Source organism: Actinia tenebrosa, unplaced genomic scaffold (genome assembly GCF_029948245.1).
Source record: "Actinia tenebrosa isolate PJP-AT-01 unplaced genomic scaffold, QUT_ActTen_1.0 PGA_scaffold9__36_contigs__length_13948895, whole genome shotgun sequence".
In the NCBI taxonomy this organism is placed as follows: Eukaryota; Metazoa; Cnidaria; class Anthozoa; order Actiniaria; family Actiniidae; genus Actinia; species Actinia tenebrosa.
In genome coordinates, this window is record NW_028292586.1 from 13,508,945 (window position 1) to 13,530,707 (window position 21,763).

Consider the following 21,763-nt stretch of genomic DNA (forward strand, 5'->3'; position numbering starts at 1 on the left):
GCATAATTACGTCCTTCTCTGTGTGTTAAGTAGCGAAATGATCTGCCAAAAAAGAAAAAGATACAACAACAATATTGACAGCAAAATACTTTTTCTTTACTAAAATAAAACTTAAATTGAAGTACTAAAAAACCAAGAAAACTCTAAAGTGATTATTTTTGATGTGGGATAGATGGGGATTAGAAATTTAATTCTTTTTTGTTTTGCTAATAAAATAGATGATATTAAATTAGTGAAGGAGTAATCCCGTGTATCACTGAACTAGATAACCCAAGGTTATTAAATATTTGTCATGCGGCATTTCTTTTCGTGTCAACAGTTATCATCAGTTATCACATTGCGTTCTCCTGGGCTTCTTCGCTTTGTTAATGAATCGCTTCTATCTTGCACTGGTCTTGTATTCCATCTGCGCCATTCTCATATTATTATCATTCTCATTTCTTACTTCCTGTGTTTTCATGGGTCCTGTGCTTGTTCTAATTTCTCATTAGTTTATTCACTGTTGCATTTTATCAAAAGACCTATTTTAGAGTTTCATGTTAATTGGGAGAAAGTCGTGTTCGCGCCCGAGATGTTTTGTTCCGCTCAATATTGACGTTAAACTAGAAGAGTAATTCAAACTAATTTGTCACTCGTTTAAAGGCGGAAAATCCTAATATTTTTAAATGACAGAAAAAGTATTAAGTTATTTCTGTTTAAACAGACTTCTGACGTTTGTAATTCCCAACTAATAACAAGAATAAAATTCAGTCTGCTTTATAAATCAATGGAAACAAGAGAAATTAGGAGCTTTTTTCATTTTCGTTGAGGGAAAAGTAAAAGAATAGAATGAAAAGATCGAAGAAAAGTGGTTTTACTTTGTTGCGCAGTTGTTCATGCTGTTTCATATGTTGAATTCTCAACAGTAGTTGGTGCGCTGGGACATGCACCGGGTCTCGACGTGAGAGCATCCAGTTCGAATTCCATTTTGCGTAATTAGTCTGTCTGAGTCATTGGCCCGTGTGAAATCTTTTTCAAGTATACTATATAAGTAGCGGTAGTCGTCATCGACAGTTAGTTGTTGAATGCTTTCAAATGGCGTCGATGAAAATTTATCGAGTTACAAAACAGTTAATCCTTCTTGGAGCCGTTTTATTAGTACGTTCTGTGGATGGCAGTTCTAACTTCAGTCGCGCTGCCGCCATCTCGAGCGGGTTTTCTTATGATGCCAGGACATCATCAAAAAAATGTTCTTCCGTATATTCATGTCAGGGCCGATGTAGTACGAAAACAGAGTGGGATACTGGTAAAGAAGAGCGGTCTATTGCACCACATTGCCACTGTGATCCAGCCTGCAACAAATACCAAGACTGTTGCGCAGATTATAGAAAGGCCTGTGGGAATCAATCATTACCTTCACAGTCCAGTGATGACCCTGTATTTGTTTGTCGTCTTTTGAATATTGCCGAACCATCAATGTGGATGGTAGAGAGCTGCCCATCCTCCTACAAGAACAAGGAAATAAGAGATAAATGCCTATCAAATGAAAGCTTAAGAGCTGACCGGTTAGGAGAGATGATTCCAGTACAACATTTAGATAAAAGCGGACTCATATTTAAGAACAAGTTTTGTGCAATGTGCCATGGGGCTAACACTGATTTTGGACTTTTCCCTAGCCAAATTCGAATCAGATGCAACATCTTGCCGCCCAAAGATAGCAATTCTACGCTCGACCTGGAATACATATTGAAGTACTGCGGGAACATAGATTTCGAAATCGATAAAAGTTATCAAAGAAGGTTTTGTTTCCCAACAAAAAACAAATGTCCTTCTGGTGCTTCGAAGGAAGATGAAGAAGGATGTGAGAGCGGTCCTACTGCTGTTGTTTTCAGCTCAGAAGCAGACCGAAACTATCGAAATGTCCACTGTATGGCTTGCCACGGTCTCAACCCTAATGACGCTATGTGTGGACCACGGTCAACCCCCAAAGATGTTTTTACCCCAAAGTCCTTTGAGGTCGTTATGAATTTCAAGCACGACGATGCGGGAAAAGCTCAATTGACCAAGCCAAAAAACCTTATTAAATGTTTGAAGGTAAGAATAACTATGATATATATATATATATGTATAATATAATATGATTTGCTCCTCAACAAAGTTGAGCACTCTTTATCTCTAAGTCGTCATGGAAAAAGTAAACTTCGGGTGCTCGACAAAGAATATTCCTTTACCTACAAACAAAGAATACACGATGAGTATTAAAGAGAATAAAGCCTTGCGGCTCTCTTGAAACAGCGCTGTAGTGAAAATTCTATATGCCTTAGTTTATTTACTGTACCCATCACTATTCTATATATATATATATAGAACATATATACAGCGATTTGCAAAAATTCTGCAAAAGTCAAGTACATCTATATATCCATATAGACTAATTTCCAGATATCCAGTTTTTTTAATTATAACGATTTTCAACCAAAAGCCCAATATCTAGTATTAATGCTCACAATGTACACTAGGATTATATTTCATCGAAAACATTGTATTTAACCTGTATTAAAACGTTTTTTAAATTGAAAATTACCCATAATGCACCCGATATATCGATATTCATTTTATTTACAGAATTTTTGCAAATCGCTGTATATATATATACATTGCGCTTTGCATAAACTCTGACCCTTTATATATATATATATATACAAGTATTTTAAAAGTATATCAAAAACTGATATTTTTTCCAGAAAGCCCTAGTGATGGACAACTCGAAAAAAAATCGGGGATCTTATCCCATAGTTTTTGATATACTTGTTTTCATTGCATAATGAATAGACACAGGAATTTGGTGTCAGTTTTCTTTCTGCTTTTCCAGCTCTTTCTGAAGCCGAAATGCCAGAAAATCATACCCATGACATTTTAAAAGTCAATGAGCAACAATTACTGCTGTCAAAATGGTCTTCAGGATATTTTTTCATCAGATTTTTACACTAGTTTATTTTCAAGGAACTGGATGAATTCAGTTGACCATAACCGTTATGAAATTAATATGCAATTAAAACAGTCTATCGGGACCATTCTTTGTCGCCGATTGTTTTGAAACCATGCATTGATATTGCGCTTATTTATATGACTAAAAGATCAGTAGTGTGGAAAATCAAAACAAAAAATGGTTCATTGCATATTATTCAAATTCCGACGCAGCATTCAACTTGAAAGCCTTAATGATCGAACTCAGCGGTGATGTACACCCTCTTCCAGGTCCGAGTTTTGGACACTCGCATGCAATCCCTGTCTGGACAACAAATCGCCCCGAAAATACGCAAAGGAAAACTCGAGAGCGTCTGCAATCAAACCTTATAAAGGTTAATTTACGAGACCGAATTTTCAATTGACTCCCACAAAACGTTTAGATTTCTGCCTGTGGAACGTACGATCTATAAATAACAAAGCACACGCAATAAAAGACGATATAGTTGACCAAAACTTGGACTTTCTTGCTTTGACAATAATGTGGTAATGACAATAGTCCCCTTCACAGTTCCCTACGCCATCTTGAAAGGTAGCCATGCCTTTGCATCGAAGCGAGACGAACGGTGAGCTTGCAATGATAGAGAGACCTTTTTTAACACCTTGGACAATTATTCACATGTCTCTATCATTGCAAGCTCACCGTTCGTCTCGCTGCGATGCAAAGGCACGGCTACCTTTCAAGATGGCGCAGGGAACTGTGAAGGGGTCTATTATTCTATTAGAGAACTTTTTTCTAAGAGGTTATATTTTTCACCATGTTCCAAAGAAAAATACCAAAGGTGGTGAGCTTGGTCTTGAAACAGTGTTTCCAAGCTAAAAAACAACAGTTTGATTCCTTTGAATACATGAATGTGGTTACGAAACTAGCAGCATTAGAATTGTTGTGATCTACAGAGCGCCACCTTCAAGACAGATCGCTTGAGAAGCAATGCATTTTTTGATGACTTTTCATCACTAGAGGAACAACTTGTCCTAACGCCAGAAAGTTTGTTGATTTTGGGTGATCTAAATTTTCATCTATAAAATAGTAAAATAAAATAATGCAGACGCTAACAAATTTTTCCACATACTTGAGTCTTTTAAATTGAAACAACACGTCGACGCACCCACTCACGAAAAGGAGCACACCCTTGATCTGATAATAACTCGATCTAGTGATAACCTGGTGGATAACATTGACATTAAAGATCCTGCACTGTCAGATCATCTAGCCGTGGACTGCAACTTGAAATTTATTAAGCCCATTATGGAACGCCGTGAAATTAAGTACCGAAAACTACGCTCTATCAATATAAACAATTTACGTGACGATCTTTAAGAAGTCCAACCTATTACTAGATGATGCTACTACTGACTTGCCAACATTAGTGGGAAACTATGAAAGAGAACTTGAGAAAGTACTAGAAACCCATGCACCAGATAAGTGTCGAACAATCACACTAAGGCCTTCAGCTATCTGTAATGATGAAAGTATTGATAAAGAAAAACGGAAACTAGAACGGCGCTGGCGAAAATCACGATTAGATATCGATAGGGAACTATACAAGGAGCAATGCAAAGTAGTAAACAGCCTCATTAAATGTACCAACTAGGCTAGATATTTTTTAAACATCATAACTGAAAACAAGGGCAACCAGAAGATTTTGTTTAACACTGTAGATACTCTTCTCCAACGGGATACTGAAAAATGTTATCCTACTCCCATCTACCAAGAAACTGGCAAATAGTTTTGCTGATTTCTTTCACAACAAGATTCAAATGATACGAAACAACTCGGATTTAAGTTTATTTAGTTCTTCACAGATTCGTGCAAAGCCAAAATTATTTCAACAATCATAGCTACGTAGTGATTTGTTTGGTGACATGTCTCGTTTGAAAAATCCTTTCACAAATGAACACTTTGATGTATTGAGGTATTCATTCATTCCTTGTTTTTAGGGTGAGGCTTTTGACAAACATTTAGAGATCTGTCGTCCCGCCATGCAGCCTGGACCAACCAAGTCAATTAAAGACAAATATCGTGTTATGATGTGGTTATTTCCAGTGAATGGTCAACAACCCCAAAACATTTCTCACACAGACTTCGTTGACACGTTAACCACAGAATTCGTTGGGCTATTGCCAAGTCAAGTTGAGGTGTCGAGTATCAAGATAGAGGATCGGACTATCCGTGCTGTATTCGACCTTCATGCGCGTTACACAAACAACAGCAAAGAGAACAGCAACAGTTCAAAGGGAATGCAGCTCGATGCATTGATCAATTTTAAAAACCAGTTTAAAATGGAAGTAGCTCAACGTCTGTGGCTTGTTTTAAAGGTCACTACCAGAAGGTTATCTTGTGTACAGCGTCAGGTAGGTTAATATTTATTAATAAGTAATATTATTATTAATGTGATGAGGAATTCCTGAGATCATTATTAGAGCACGGGCGGGTCCAGTACAATTTTGAGGGGGTGGCTGATACTTACAAAAGCATCAAATAGCTAGCGTCTTTAGATTTATTATTTTTTTGTCCTTAGGCGGGGTGACTAGCCACTCAGCCCCCTCCCCCCCTCCCCCCTGGATCCAACCTTGCATACTAGTCCTGATATTCGATTGAGATACTACGCGGGCTCTGATTGGTAGAAACGCTTGAGACAACAACAGAAAACACGCGTAGCTCCAACGCTTTGTTTCAATTATATCGGCCTCTGTATATTGGTTTTGCTTCATGTTTCTGTACGACTTCTCTCGTGCTCTACTGCTCCCAGCGTGCTTATGTCATAGTGTATAGAGTGTATAGACGCGCTGCGCCGTTTTATATTCCTAATCGGTTTATTCTTTTATTGCCTCATAGGTCTATCCATCGGGTACATACAGAATTATTCCTCACAATGAAAGGATAATTGTCAATTCCACTAATGGAACACAAGTTTCTTACTCAGTTAAGCAGTACTACCTGGTTGGAGTAAAAGAAGCAAAGAATTTAACATTTGCAAACGCTACTGCGATCGTATGCAGGTGAGGGGACTTGTCATGTGATTCAAAACGTCAATAATCCTTCTTTATTTGGTCAATGATTGTAAAGGATTTGGAACTAACTTTGGGGGCTGACTAAACCTAGCTCTAGAAATGAAGATACAGAAAGCAGGAGCGCGCGCTGCAGTGTATATATCTTATATAGCACGCCCTCCCAACCAATCAAAAATCCAAGATTTATATATGAGTCATTAATGAGAAGGGGTTCAGTATGCTATATATGTTTTGCAGGTCTTATTTTGGATTCCAGTGTGACAAAGTGATGTTAGCAGTTAAGGAAGATGAGTATATCATGTTTAAAAACAAGACCCTGTTGTTCAAGCCTACTGGTCAACAGTATGCAGAAGGAGAGTATGATATGGTCAAGAATACTCCTTGGATTTGTACAAATTATTCAGTAACATTTACAACAAACAACACGAGCTCAAAAACGAATGAAACGTTAAGTAAGTAAATGTATGTAATAATGAAGAAATAGAAAACGCACGCTCGAGTGCTGGGTGCAGTTATAAAACACTCTGGATTGGCAGAACTCGAGAGAAGTGTTATGAAGAGAAGTGTTATGAAGAGAAGTGTTATGAAGAGAAGTGTTATGAAGAGAAGTGTTATGAAGAGAAGTGTTATGAAGAGAAGTGTTATGAAGACAATTGTTAATTTTGATAGAATGCAAAAATAAAAAACGATATTTTGGATAATGATCATAATTATTATCATCACCATCATTATCATCATAATCATTATTATCATTATCATCATCATCATCAATATAATCAATCATCATTACCGTAGTAGTTTACAAATACAACGCTTATTACCATGGCTTATATAATGTATCTTTGCATTAATATTGTCAGTAATGTTTCCCACTCTCCTGGTTAATTTATTTCAGTTAAAAGCAAGCTGCTTCCAGTAAGCATTCACACAAATATCCGTCGTTACATGACGATTGTTGGTTTCACCATTTCCATATTGTGTCTATTCCTGGTCCTGTTGGCTCACGGGATACTACGCGATCTTCGTGAACCGCTGCCCGGTAAAAACCTGATCAGCCTGTCAGTTTCTCTCTTTCTTGCGCAATTTTGGTATTTGCTTGGTTCAGGCGATACAGACAAGCCACTCTTCTGTCACATCACTGCGTGTATCCTACACTACTTGTTTCTTGCCTCCTTTGGATGTACGTTTATTGTGGCTTATGATACAAGGTACAGAATTGCACTATTATATTGAGGAAGGGGTCTAAAAACAAACAGAAGAAAACCGGAGAAAAAGCCTCGAAGAAGCTATACCATAATAGTTTTTTAAATTCTTTCATATTAAAATTTTTGATTCCTTAGAGAATACAGGAACAATACGTATAATGAAAGAACAAAAACAATGTGAAAAGGATTATGGTCTAGAGACAGGGGTGAAACGTCATCTCGCTTCAGGCTTATTGGAACTGATTTCAAAGTTGATTCTTATGGAGGTAGGAAAACTGGATCGATCCTCGAAGCACAGGAAGCACCCAACAAACAACATGATTCACATACGACACCGAATATATCATGTGATTAAACGTATTAGCCATGCCGGGGTTGAGGAAAATACTGGGTCGAGTTTGTTTTGCAGTGCGTGATGGGGCTCAATATCGTACCCGGAGTCTTCCGGCGACTTCCTGTCGTCAGTGCCTCGGACGCGCCTGGTAAGACCACGCTGACGATGGGAGGGTGCGGGAGGAGTCTGGGTACGATACTGGGTGGAACTGTTTTAGGGGATATATTTCACTATTTCTACATTACCTCTATATTATCTCTCATTTTCCTTTTTTTATTCCTAGGCGTACATTCTCCGCCACGACAGCCAAAGCCCACGCATTAGGATCGTCCCATCAATCCAGGCGTCTTGCTATCTACCTCCTTATTTCTTGGGGACTTCCTTTAGTCGTGGTTGGAACGTGCACGCTACTCGATTGGCTAGATGTGGTTACTATTGGTTACCGGAATGAAAATGCCTGCTGGATTGGAAATGAGACTGCCCTATTGATTGTTTTCGCTGCTCCTATTGGGTCAGTCTTGGTGTATAACGTGTTGGCGTTTACACAGACCATCTACGCAATTAACAGGTAAAAAGTGACTAAATTGTTTAGTCTCGTTATTGAATTTTGCTTTCCTAATCCATGTCTGTGCAATTCACACTTTTCTGCTCACTGTATTTAAGTATTTAATTTCTTTTTTTACTAATTTGTTGTAAAATAAAAACGGACACGCTGCTGTTGTTCGTGCTGCTGTTGATGTTGCTGTCGCTGATGTTGCTGTTGATGTTGCTGTTGGTACTGACCGCTGATGATTTTGTTACTGATGTTGTTGCTGCTGTTGTTTTTGTTGCTGTGTTGTTGTTGCTGTTTTTGTTTTTGTGTTGTTGTTGTTGTTGTTTGTTGTTGTTGTTGTTGCAGGTGCTGCTGTTGACGTTGTGGTTGTTATTATACACTAAAATCATGCGGGTTTTTTTTTTTCAGTGCAAGAAAACAAACACAGCAAGTAAAGTCGTCGCACTACGCACGCCCAGCAACAGTCAAAATCTACATTCGACTCATTTCCCTCATGGGGTTTTCCTGGTTTTTCGGGATAAGTGCTCCTCTCATCCACCATGGTCTGATGTATCCATTCGTATTCTTCACCACACTTCAAGGGCTGTATATCTTTCTTGCATTTATTTGTAAAGCGCGAGTCTTGCGCATGTTAAAAGCAAAGCTACCGCTGAATAAAGGAAAGCGTAGTCGCCGTCCAACTAAAGGAGCAACCACGACTACCAGTTCGCTTACGTCTGCGCCCTACAGCAAATACCCTCGCCCCAGTGATGAAACTCAAATATAAAACACTATCTTATCGTCCTCTTTGGGATTCCTGTTTGACAGGAAGTTGTTGGACAATCAATACATTGTTTATCAAATAGTATAGTAATAACGAGAAGACTTTAGATCGAGCGCTTTGCATGAGAAACCGTATAGACTTTAATACAGCATTTACAACATGCCGTATCACCAAAATGGTTTCTATTTTCCAATCACAACACGTAGTAACGGCTACGGTAAGATACGGCTATGAACTTATCGTTTCTCACTCATACAAAAACCGCGCTATTCGTCGCTGTAAATAATAATCGATCCACACTACAAAAAAATAGCGAAAAGAGTCGATCATCAAAAATTAAGAGGTAGTTGTGATTAGGTTAGTGAGAAAGTGTACTTTTAATAGGCATGTCTTTCGTATAGTCCATACACACGAGGCTTTATTAGAAAGGGATATAACCTCTTCTCTTGTAATCCGCGCCGTATTTAATGAATAGTAGTCTTGTAGATAAAGGCGCTGTTTAAAAAGGAGATTAAAAAGATAAGAAAGGGGAAGGAATGATTATTTTTTATTCTTGTGTTTCAGTTGATCTGTCCTTGATTGCTTTCTCCTCTTCGCATAAAAGCGCTGGAAGTGATTTGAACTTGATGAACAAAACAAGATGATGAAATCGTGTTCAGATTTCTAGCCACGCTATTTAACATCTGAATGCGATAAATCATTAAAACGATAATTAAGAATTTATTAAGTTGATATTTACCTGGTAACTTCATGATTTAATGGCTATATTTTGGACCAGAAACAAGCCGAGCACATGGGTGTATAATGTGGGTACGATAGTTGATGGATGGGTAGGGATGGGTAGAGTGAACTGGTGAGAAGGACAGCTGGATGGCTTGGCAGCGAGCTGGGTGGGTAGGATGACGGATGGATGGTTAAGGTAATGGATCTGCGGGTTTTTTTCATAGATAAGTGGATCTATTTTTGATCAGTCGTTTTTGTTGCCAATACGAACAAAATATAAATACTTTGGGGAAATAAAGTACGTGTCCATTGAGTGACAAATACATTTACTGAGCGCGTACAACCACAGTATCTTTATATTCAGTATAAGACTTTTTACAGAACTTTCACGAGGAACGAAAATAGATTAAAAATAAATATAAAGCATTTGGAGGATCTTATATTTAAATCGTGTTACAACGTGCGTGACTCGGTAAATTATATAGCGTGACTTTCTGTATACTTCCGGGTTGATTTCCGAGAAGTCTATTTTTCCTGGAACTACTTTGCATAAGTGCAACGAAGCAAATTTATGCGACGTAACTAGAAAAATTCCACGGGCTTCAAAAGCTTTTGTTTTGGATTTTTTCTCTCAACTCCTCATTGTATTGTAAATCATGATTTGAGAATATGAGAAGCTAAAGCGTAATGAAGTGTTTAAACCCAAAATGTCCAGCTCCTTCTTTCGTCGAGTCTCTTGGAGTTGATGGCATCAAATTCTGTCCAATTTGTGCTTCTCCGCTCGATCCATCGCTGAAATCTCCCGAGAACAACAAGACTAGCGAAAGAAGTCACCAAACAGAAGAAGAAGGAAGCGAAAGATCATCTCTTAAACAAAGTAAGACACTGACTTAAGTTGTAATTTAATTTTTACATCGAGAGAACTATGTTTTAGATTCCCTACTTCGGGAAAGAATGCTTTCCTTATGGACTTTAAGTTATGCTACGTTAAAGACAACTTGAATTTGATTTACTAATGGTCAGGGTTATTTTGGGGTTCTGGCTTACTATTTTATTAAAAACACAAGCATATTCCTTTGTATATCAGTATTGTCTTTGAAATTTGACAAGTATTCTCTTCACCTTCAAGTCAGTAATGTCAAGGTGTTGTCGCTTGTGAATCTCTATCGAATATTATTTTATTCTATTTTTAAAATCACATCATATCACTAAAATGTCATATTAGGATTGTGAAATAAATAGCTGCCATCGAAAACACTTGTTAGCCAAAAACCAATATGCACTAATACATAAATCTTGATCTGGGTTGAATCAAGGCTTCCGGTCCAGCCATACATAATTTATTTAGACATTATAGTTTAACTTTCGATTCATTTTTATTCACCATTTTTCCATTCATTGGTTCACTGGCCAAACACAAAGCGCTCAAGTGTAAGACACAAAAACATTTAACAGGGATCCCAAATGCGAGAAAGGCACTCGTTTAGAGCTTGAAACGGGGATATAAGGCAAGTCTCTTTTGAGCAACGATGTAGGAAGGGGAGGCTAAAGGGGGTGGGGTAAAAACTCCCTCCCCTCCCCCCCTCCTCCCAAAAATTTGGGCCAAAATTTTTGCAAAGTTTTATATAATACTATAATAGCCTTTTGTGACTAAATAATCCCTTTGATGACTTGTGTTCATGGGTAGTATGTGGTGCTATGATGCTATCTCTTTCCACTGTCTAGTGTTCATGGCTTAATTCTCAAAAGAACCATACATGTGAGTTGAGTTTGTTAGATGTGTTGTTCTTCCCCTTCAAATCTGGTACTCTTGCTTCTGACCCCTGCTTATAAACACAGAGTGTGTGTGGTGTTGTTCCATCACTAACAAAAACAAAAACAAACGTAGAGCCACATTTTGGTATTCTATTATTTGTCTTTAAGGCTCATGTCAAATGTTGAACTTCACATGAGCCAAACCTAATGACATCAAAGAAGACCTGCCTTGCTATCCATTCTTTCAATTAGGTTCAGCTTATGTAAAGTTCAATGTTTGACTGAGCCTTATTCTTTCATTTACTTCTGTAGATAAGAATGGGACAACAGTTACACTAGAGACCAGTCATAGCAGCCCATCATCTGAACCAAATGGCAGAGATGAAAAACCTGCTGGATCAGGCAGTGCTGATGGTGGCACTGGGAATCAAGACCAAGCAGAGGAGCAGGATGGTAGCACATCTAGTGTGGCATTAGGAGATGCATCTGATGGATCAGGCAGTGCTGATGGTGGCACTGAGAATCAAGACCAAGCAGAGGAGCAGGATGGTAGCACATCTAGTGTGGCATTAGGAGATGCGTCTGATGGATCAGGCAGTGCTGATGGTGGCACTGGGAATCAAGACCAAGCAGAGGAGCAGGATGGTAACACATCTAGTGTGGCATTAGGAGATGCATCTGATGGATCAGGCAGTGCTGATGGTGGCACTGGGAATCAAGACCAAGGAGAGGAGCAGGATGGTAGCACATCTTGTGTGGCATTAGGAGATGCATCTGATGGATCAGCCAGTGCTGATGGTGGCACTGGGAATCAAGACCAAGCAGAGGAGCAGGATGGTAACACATCTAGTGTGGCATTAGGAGATGCATCTGATGGATCAGCCAGTGCTGATGGTGGCATTGGGAATCAAGACCAAGCAGAGGAGCAGGATGGTAACACATCTAGTGTGGCATTAGGAGATGCATCTGATGGATCAGGCAGTGCTGATGGTGGCACTGGGAATCAAGACCAAGGAGAGGAGCAGGATGGTAGCACATCTAGTGTGGCATTAGGAGATGCATCTGATGGATCAGGCAGTGCTGATGGCAAAGATGCCAAACAGAGTGAGGATGCCAAAGAGGGAAACAATTCCAAAGAGGGCAAAGATGCCAAAGAGGGAAACGATTCCAAAGAGGGCAAAGATGCCAAAGAGGGAAACAATTCCAAAGAGGGCAAAGATGCCAATGAGGGCAAAGATGCCAACGAGGGCAAAGAGGGCAAAGATGCCAAAGAGGGCAAAGAGGGCAAAGATGCCAAAGACAGCAAAGATGCCAAAGACAGCAAAGATGCCAAAGAGACTAAGCAGGACAAAGAGAGCAAAGATGCCAAAGACAGCAAAGGTGCCAAACAGGGCAAAGATGCCAAAGAGGGCAAGGATGTCAAAGAGACTAAGCAGGACAAAGAGAGCAAAGATGCCAAAGACAGCAGAGGTGCCAAAGAGGGCAAAAATGCCAAAGAGACTAAGCAGGACAAAGAGAGCAAAGATGCCAAAGACAGCAAAGGTGCCAAAGAGAGCAAAGATGCCAAAGAGACTAAGCAGGACAAAGAGAGCAAAGATGCCAAAGCTAGCAAAGGTGCCAAACAGGGCAAAGATGCCAAAGAGACTAAGCAGGACAAAGAGAGCAAAGATGCCAAAGACAGCAAAGGTGCCAAGGAGGGCAAAGATGCCAAAGACGTCAAAGATGCCAAAGATGTCAAAGAGAGCAAAGATGTCAAACAGCACAAAGAAAGGTTAGTGTTGAATTGTTGTAATTTTTACTGTCTTGTTTAATATGTGATAAATAAAAGAAAATAAATATCTTTATTTAAGTGTCTAGTCATTCTAGCACTTTCGCACTAATTGGGAACACTTTTCACTCACACACACTACCACTCTATTTAATGTTCTATGCACACAACACTCAACTCACTATTTTTATGGAGGGAGGAAATCGGAGAACCTGGCCGAGAAAGCCCTCGTAGCATAGGAGAGAACAACACATCAAACAAACTCTATTCACATGTGGCGACTGCAGGGCTCGAACCAGCGACCTGACCTGTTGGACTAACAGCGGTGAAAGACAAAACGTTAGCTGCGAATGACACCCATGCTATCCATAACATACATGTGATCTGATACTATTAACATTAATTTAGTTTTCAAGCCTCCACTGGTGACGGTAGATCAAGTTCAGATGATAATTACATGACAATAGTACTACACGCCTTGTTGGCTCCTCACTTCCAGTTTGACCCAGACGAAGACATAGTTGTTGTCCGTGGTGGATTCCCAAATTTCAGTGGATGGAAAAAAGATCATTTACAGATGACACCTATTAGGTATTTACTGGTTCTTTTATTCTTAACTTTAAGAGAGCTTTTCAAGAATAGTTGAAAATTTCTCCTTTTCATGGAATTTGGTATGAACTCATGAAAGCTCCCCACAAAATTTGATGCTTAATGAGGCAGAATGACATGCATTGTGTTCATTAGAAAGTAGCGAGCTTTTTAAAAGAAATCGTTTTTAACCTAGCATTTCATCGCTTAGTTTAGAAAAAGAGGGGGTTTGATATGGCATTCAAAGGTATGGTACACCTTGTTATTGGATGAAATGCACGAAAACAATCGGCCAACTTTAGAAATGAGCAAAGGACTAGGCAAGTTTTGAATTTTAATCTAATTAGCAAAAAAGCACCGATAAAGCACCTCATTATTAGAGAGTCTGTGAAAGCCAGTCTTTTCGCCAGTCTCTTGCTCGTTTCTTAAGTGGCCAATTTAAGTCATTTCAGTGTTATGACGTAACGTACCGTGTACAAGTCCTGTATGTTCGTACCGTACGTTTGTCTATCATACAAAAACCTCCCTATCCGTTTGCAAATTCATTTAAATTCAACTCAAAGTCAACTAGGAAAAGATGAAAGAAACCCCAGAATATCAAAACAAATTAATTTTCTTCCAGACCACTTCCTGATGGTTACATTGTTATAGAAGGAACTACTACCATTCTGCTTAAAAATGCAAGGGAAAAAATCAATTACAAGTATCTTGTTTTAAAAAAAAATGATAACAACGAGATGTGGGAAGAACTGATTGACTGTCATTCCAACAATAAAGCCCACGTCAATCGCTGCTTTTCTATCCCAGAACAATATAGAAAGCCAAAGGGTAAGTCAGATTGAATAAAAGGAAGCTCTACGGGAGAATGCTAACGCGCTATTTCTAATCTAGCTCTCAATTTCTAGGGACTTGATAGAATCTTAAGGTCGCCTCTTAATTTATTTTTATTTTAATACTGAAGTTAGTTACCTGAAAAGCTACAAAGATGAGACCTTCAAGAAGAAGAATCAATAAATACCTTTTACATGTTTCAACCGCTTGATGCTGAACTAATATTGATGAACTTGAGATCTTTTACGAGTTACAGTTTCTCCTCATGTGATCATTCTCTAGCTGGTTTGATATGACATGTTTCCCATGATCATCAGCGATCTAAGCTTACTTTGTATTTTATATTATTTTATTACTCGCTTATACTTTATGTGGTTATTATTATTAGGCGTATGGCACCAATACGATGATGCAGTCTTCAGTCAGCCTAAGTTTTGGGAATCTGTTCGCAATAAACTACCTTACTGGAAAGGCATGGACCCCTATGAGGGACGCGAATTAGCTATAGAAGCTGTGCTGCCTGATTGGGAATCTTTTGGCTTAGATGAGACATTGGGTAAAAGAAAAGGCAAAGAGGTACTAGGAACAATAAACCAAGTGATACACTGTATGGAATACTTAGAAGCTGAACTATATGGAAGAACAATGCTTCGCATCCTCAACGGTTTTTCTTTGGATCAGGTATGTATCAGTCTATTTATACTTGATATTATTTTGACACTTTTATCCGAATGTACCAATTTCTAGGCGAAAAAAGGTAAAACGCTCTCAACTTGTATTCCTGTGGAGGCCTGTTGAATTTTCAGTCCGTTCCGTCTGCAATCAAAAAACCACATAGCAGTACTTTCAAATGCTCCAAATGTCCTGTTTTAGGTTATACTATCTTACGTCGAACCAAGATTAAAGAAGAATTATGAACTGGCACAGTCTACGAACGATGAAAACGTCCAGGCAAACCGACTCGCAACATCTCTTACCATTGTTGCAGTTGCGTCCACCTTTATCAGAAAGTTATCCTTTCATCCAACGCAAGGACACTTGGTAGCGATGTTTGAATGCTTGGCTCTAAATTCAACTCTTGGAAGGCAGAGGATAGAGAGGATAATGGAGATATTAGCCCAACACTATCCAAGGAAAAACTGGATGTGAGTAATGTTCTTGGCCAGCGTTTAATACATTTTACTATCTTCTCGCACACTTGCTAGCATCAGTTGATTTTTTTGTAGGAGATTTTCTGGGGCAATTTCTGAACTTTGTCAGTATGCCATCAATCATTATCCAGATGTCCACCAGTGGCTTCTAGCAGTTCCCTTGATGCATTTCATGTCTGATGAATCTCAGCCTTATACAGATGCTGCTCCTTTATCTGAACCGACTCTACGAGATGCCTCATACTGGGGAACCAATGGACTAGATGTTACACAAATCCAAACGTTACCATGGAGGTAGGTCAGCCAAATTTGTGTTATGGCCGTAAAACTAAAGTGCAAGATTTTAGTTTTCTCTTTGATTTTAGGTCACCTATTGGGTTTTTATCTCGACTGAAGCCGATGTTCGAGGTCGATCCCCTGCTTAGAAGGACGTTTCTGTTTGCTTTACCTTTGAGTAACCTGGGTCGCTGTGTCGTTCAAGGAGCGTTTCTTCCATATGAAGTGAACTGGACGCTGGCTTACAGACTACAAAACATAAAGTACTATAACCAGGAGGAGGTAGCTAGGATATAGTTTTAACGCCTATTAATATTTCCTTCGTTTTGATATTTTGTTACACTGTGTTACAATGTTACACTGTACGTTTTCCATTGCCCTTCTTGCGGACTTTTCAATGAAACAGTAAACTAAGTTAGTCGTACACTACCCTGCTTTACCTTACTCTATCCTCATAAAACGGCAAGAACTCTAAAAAGTGCATACTTGATGGATGCCAATCGGAAATCTAAGACTGATGTTGCCTGTGTTGTCAACATTTTTCAATCTTATATACAGCTAACATCAATCAATACTTGCCTCGACGTCATGATGAATTCTGGGTACTTGGATTCTGAAAATAAAGACGAGTCGTAAGTATATAGTTAATTAACGTTAATTTGAAATTACTATTTTTGTTTTGACGTGATTTTGAGCCTTGGTGTGTTCGGTGACTTAATGATGCGAAATCATCATTTCATTTAAGTGGTTTTTTTCGTAATAGATTTATGAAGAATTAATAAAGAATATACTCTAATACCTACCTCATTTTGGCTCAGTCTGAAAAGAGTTAATATGGAACTCAACTGACGTTTTACTATCTATTTTGCTTTAGTGTTTACGGCAGCCTAGATGAGTTGACTTCTTTGGCAAAAGGATCACTACCAGTTCTTGAGTGTCTTCTCATACCATTAAAAGATGTGTTTCAATTGGCATGCAAAGTACTTCACTTGTTGTCCAAGTGTCTATGGGCAATCAAGTCTTCTGGTTCAACATCGGATCAAGCTGAAAGCAATAACGCATTTTGTGCAAGAATTTTGAAGGAAGCGACAGAAAAAGTACAAAACCGTCTCAGTAAATCATTTTCCAGTAATCTTATTCGCGCGGCCGATTATTACAGAAATGAAGAACTCAAGGTACGCTTACTTGAACGGTCTTTAGTCCAGTTTTGATTGCAAAATGCTTTAAATATTGCTGCTTTTTTTCCACCTAGATTTGGTCTGCGTTTTTGAGTGTCGAGTTTTTAGATGAAGTGCTGCAAACATCTTGGCAAACAAAATTAATGGAAAGTCTTAAAGCTCGTGCTGACAAGGTAAACTTTAAAAGCTTAAGTTACATCAAGTTATGTATATACTAAGGTGTTTTCTTGTGTCATACGCAGATGGATGATATGCAAAAGATCGATTTCTATTCAACTGTGAACCTGAACCATTTGCACAAAGAGGTTGAGAAATGTTTCCAAGAAGCAGCCTTTGATGCTATCACAAGAATCATAGAAGTATATATTTATGAAATAAAATAATAAAGATCTTTTTTCTTTCTTGCTATAATTTGTCTTTTCTTTATGCTTGTTAGGCTGGAAGAGAGGCCGAACATGCAAAAGCTTTTGCTAGTCTCACCCAGCACGACCCAAACAGCATTCAATCCAGACGAGTTGGTGACATGATGTCACTTTTACTCAATCGTTGCTGGCCAAAAGACACTGAGCAACAAGGCAGCCTCTTGACTCATGTATTAACATGGAGTCCAATGGCGAATTATCTGCGATATTTTAGTAAGTGAATAACACAAAGATATACTGTTTAACACTTTTTTTACTGGGACTGGTTTTGCCACGGGAAACCGGTTGTCTTTGGACCACGAAATACACTGCTTTCCCGATGTTCCGGTGGCACACTTTTGGACAATGAATGAAAAGAGAGAAGAAATGGACTTTGACCATCTTGGTATATAACAATACTATTTACATGTCTTCGATATGACGATATTAGAAAAATTCCAGTTAAAGGGGAGTTTCAGTTCATTACAATATTCTGATGCCACTGAATGTCATCTTGGTTTTTCACAGGTGAGAATTCCCTTACTCTACCCGACGAATCACAGTTACTTCTAACACGTACCACTAGTTGTCTCGAGGATATCCACCGTATGGTATCCGATGCCTCAGTCACAGTAAACACTCTGCGCATCCTTAGAGGCAAAGAGGATAAGTACTGCGAACTCTTAGAGATAATGAGATATTCTATTGGCGACAGTGATGAAGATAGTGATGAAGATAGTGACGAAGAAAGCGAAGAAGATGACGAACAAGATGATACCAATAAAGATTTTGGGAGGATTTACAAAAAAGCCCGAGCTACTCTGCAGACACGACTTGATGAGCTGGCGGCATTTGAACAAGAAAGAGAACAACTACGCTCTTTTCTGGGCATAAGTTCCATCTTAGAGCATGGTATTTATTCATTTTAATCTCACAAAAAACGCAAACCTTTAATTTTTATCGTTACTCTGAAACAGCCTCTAAGTCAGGGTACGGCTAACTAACAGATCGACCCCCTGAAACAACCACTGGGCTTATCAAGGTCAGGGCAGAGCTAACCAACAAATTGAATTGGAATGTAGCGTGTTAGGTTTACAGTGCTGAGAGAGGAAAACTTAGAAAAAATCCCCTTGAATCAGGAAGTCCAGGAATCGAACCCGAGACCCCAGAGGTCATCGCTTAACTTTGATATCTAGCAACGAGAGGTTTATCGCATTGCCTTTTTATGTCAAGTTCTCTTTATTTCGACTATGTTTATAAATTTTTCAGGCGTTTATAGGCTTAATATGATCCCTAAACAAGACGAAGCACATACGGAGAGGTGTTTTTTTGATGATTTTGCGGCTAAGATCGTATTAGTGTGGACGACGCAAAACACTTCATTCGTTTTCATACCAATTTATCCGGATAAAAATTTATCCGGCATAGTGTGGACATGGCCTCATTTTTTCATTTTTTATTTTTATAGTTGATGTAGATGATATGAAAGAGAGGGTTAATGCTGATGTATCCAAGGATGATATTAGCGATCTTGCTGTGCACACTTGTGGTAAAAGATATGGTGAAGCACAAGTACAAGTCACCTTTTTTGGTCTTTCAAAAGAGTTAAAAACAATGATAACAACGATGCACACCATTCATAACAGCAGAATTTTCAATAATATCTGGAGAGAGAAAATTGTAGATTCGCAACCTGACGAACAATTAACACTGGAAGAAGTCGTCAAACAAGTTTGGACTCCGACTTTCAAGAAATGCAAAGACATACTACAAGCGGTGTTGACCGGAAATATAACCCTCGGTGATGTTGACAAGCGTTTTGAAGGTTTCAAAGATCGCTACGCTGAACTTGAGCAAGAACTTGTCATCATGGATGCTTGCAGTGCTACTGTTGATGCTGGACGAATAAAGAAACAAGTGAATCAGATCCGGCAGTACCACAGGCTGACCAACTATATAGCAGCTGCTGATAAGATTCTTGAATTTGCTGAGAAAATGAATTTAAGAGGCGATTTCGATATGGTTGACACATTTCGGCTTCAGGTATTTTTCAACTGAATGCCGCTAGCAGAAGTGCGGTAAAACTGGCAACAAAGTCGTGCAGTTTGTCACGCAACATTGTCTCATTAGAAGTTGCAAAGCGATTGTTGCCCGTATTACTATTCCGTGCGCAACCAAATTTCTTTGTTGCATGAAGTAGAAGATATATAGATGAATTAATAGTCGTTTACTTTTCTATTTGCTCATGTAGATAAGTCCAGAGTCAAAGAGACAGCCGCTGAAATCTTTACAAGAAGAATTTAACCAGACAGGGGGAATCCTAGGAGAATTCACTCCTGAGAGACTACAATGTCTAGATGCTGTGATGGAATCTAAGGACTTCATCGTATGGTTAAAGAAAGCCGTACCAGGTAAATAATAGAAGACTTGCAAAATCTACGACGGCGACGTTAACCGGAAGTGTAAATAATTTTTCTTTGGGGCTCTGTTCATTAGAGATTTCATCCAATACATTGTCAGTAAATTCAACTCATCTACGGGAAAGATAGACTTGGAAGGCGCGAAACCCCAAAGGGAAGTTATTTACACTTCCGGCTGACGTCACCCTCGTAGATTTTGCAAATCTTAAGTCCTCGAATAACATATTTGGAGAACATCAGTTCAGTTACCAGTGAGCTGATTGGTTAAGACTATTTTCTAGGCATCGATCAACTATAAATCCATTTTTGATATTCAGATCCAAGTGAAATCAAGGTGTTGGTAGATCTTGCCATGATGTCAGCTGGTGAAGGTGACATGGAAAGTGACCGTATCGCTGCCCTTCACACGTGTACAAGAGGCTTTAAACCACTCATTTATGACCTTGAAGAAGATGATGGCTTTGAACGTCTAGTTGAGTTATGTAGTGACGTTTGGGATGACTTGGAACACAACCCAAGGCTGCCATTACAAATGGTATGATCTGTAAACACCATTGAATTATTGTTAATCACAACAGTCATATAATCATATAATAGTCGATAAGCGAGACAGCTGTTCCAAATAGAACTCTTTACCTTGCATGTAGAATTTCCCATTTCAGACCACATGAAATTCACTTGAGTATCTTTTCTTTGTTTAACGGTTGCGCACGAGAAGACACATGACACATAGATAGACACAACTAGAACAAAGAATCTTAGACTCAAGAGAATGACACGTGGTCTGAAATGTAAAAGCATTACGCCCAACTGACTATTTTTATGATTTCTCTTAATTCTCGATTCATCTTTAAGAATGACACAAGTAGAAGACTTGAATGGCTGAAGAATGTTTTGGAATTCCATGGATCCGTGACAATGTCTTCTCTACAGCAAGTAGAAACTATAATGAAACATGGAACATTAACCATTGGTTGCCATGGAAAAGGCGAGGAAATTAACATTAATACCGTGATAAGTCTAAGAGTACCACCAGAAAAAGTGAAAGGCATGCAAAAAGAAACTTACAGTTTAGAGGATCTTAAAGATCTGCAGAGCAAACTCATGCTGATTGCTGGAAAGTCTGCAGGCCAAGAACATGTGGATAAGTTTACTGAGGTACGTAATGCCTCATCCTTCCTTCTTTCCTTGCTTGCTTCCTTGCTTACTTCCTTGCTTGCTTCCTTGCTTTCTTCCTTGCTTGCTTCCTTGCTTGCTTCCTTGCTTACTTCCTTGCTTGCTTCCTTGCTTGCTTCCTTGCTTGCTTCCTTGCTTGCTTCCTTGCTTGCTTCCTTGCTTGCTTCCTTCCTTGCTTCCTTCCTTGCTTCCTTCCTTGCTTCCTTGCTTCCTTCCTTGCTTCCTTCCTTCCTTCCTCCCTTCTTCCTTCCTTCCTTCCTTCCTTGCTTCCTTGCTTGCTTCCTTCCTCCCTTCTTCCTTCCTTCCTTCCTCCCTTCTTCCTTCCTTCCTTTCTTACTTCCTTCCTTCCTTCCTTCCTTGCTTGCTTCCTTCCTTCCTTGCTTGCTTGCTTGCTTGCTTCCTTCCTTCCTTCCTCCCTTCTTCCTTCCTTCCTTCCTTCCTTCCTTCCTTGCTTGCTTGCTTGCTTGCTTGCTTGCTTCCTTCCTTCCTTCCTCCCTTCTTCCTTCCTTCCTTCCTCCCTTCTTCCTTCCTTCCTCCCTTCTTCCTTCCTTCCTTCCTTCCTTCCTTCCTTCCTTCCTTCGACTCTTAAACTATGAACTGGCTTATTGTTATTCCCCATT

At 39.1% G+C, this 21,763-nt stretch overlaps 2 protein-coding genes across 3 annotated transcripts in view; both read left to right on the forward strand.

The window, feature by feature from the left end:
• Window positions 1–212: 212 nt before the first annotated feature.
• On the forward strand, window positions 213–9,409 carry LOC116298222 (uncharacterized). The gene is made up of 7 exons (XM_031706606.2): window positions 213–2,073; window positions 4,948–5,361; window positions 5,846–6,009; window positions 6,259–6,473; window positions 6,917–7,229; window positions 7,844–8,128; window positions 8,522–9,409. The coding sequence occupies exons 1-7, from the start codon at window positions 1,075–1,077 to the stop codon at window positions 8,877–8,879; spliced, it is 2,748 nt and encodes a 915-aa protein (XP_031562466.2). The 5' UTR covers window positions 213–1,074; the 3' UTR covers window positions 8,880–9,409.
• An 803-nt stretch (window positions 9,410–10,212) lies between these two features.
• Window positions 10,213–21,763, forward strand: part of LOC116298210 (E3 ubiquitin-protein ligase rnf213-alpha) — a 44,418-nt gene continuing 32,867 nt past the window's right edge. Inside the window, exons 1-18 of one of the 2 annotated variants that reach the window (XM_089025047.1) lie at window positions 10,213–10,476; window positions 11,667–13,125; window positions 13,531–13,713; window positions 14,333–14,538; window positions 14,930–15,222; window positions 15,415–15,686; window positions 15,768–15,986; window positions 16,058–16,250; window positions 16,527–16,600; window positions 16,843–17,143; window positions 17,221–17,319; window positions 17,389–17,505; window positions 17,583–17,781; window positions 18,076–18,459; window positions 19,016–19,590; window positions 19,799–19,958; window positions 20,285–20,502; window positions 20,823–21,125. In XM_089025047.1, coding sequence (XP_088881173.1) covers window positions 10,287–10,476; window positions 11,667–13,125; window positions 13,531–13,713; window positions 14,333–14,538; window positions 14,930–15,222; window positions 15,415–15,686; window positions 15,768–15,986; window positions 16,058–16,250; window positions 16,527–16,600; window positions 16,843–17,143; window positions 17,221–17,319; window positions 17,389–17,505; window positions 17,583–17,781; window positions 18,076–18,459; window positions 19,016–19,590; window positions 19,799–19,958; window positions 20,285–20,502; window positions 20,823–21,125 — 5,445 coding nt within the window. In that variant the 5' untranslated portion in view covers window positions 10,213–10,286. The remainder of the gene's footprint in view (window positions 10,477–11,666; window positions 13,126–13,530; window positions 13,714–14,332; window positions 14,539–14,929; window positions 15,223–15,414; window positions 15,687–15,767; window positions 15,987–16,057; window positions 16,251–16,526; window positions 16,601–16,842; window positions 17,144–17,220; window positions 17,320–17,388; window positions 17,506–17,582; window positions 17,782–18,075; window positions 18,460–19,015; window positions 19,591–19,798; window positions 19,959–20,284; window positions 20,503–20,822; window positions 21,126–21,763) is intronic. The other variant, XM_089025048.1, reaches the window with a different exon arrangement.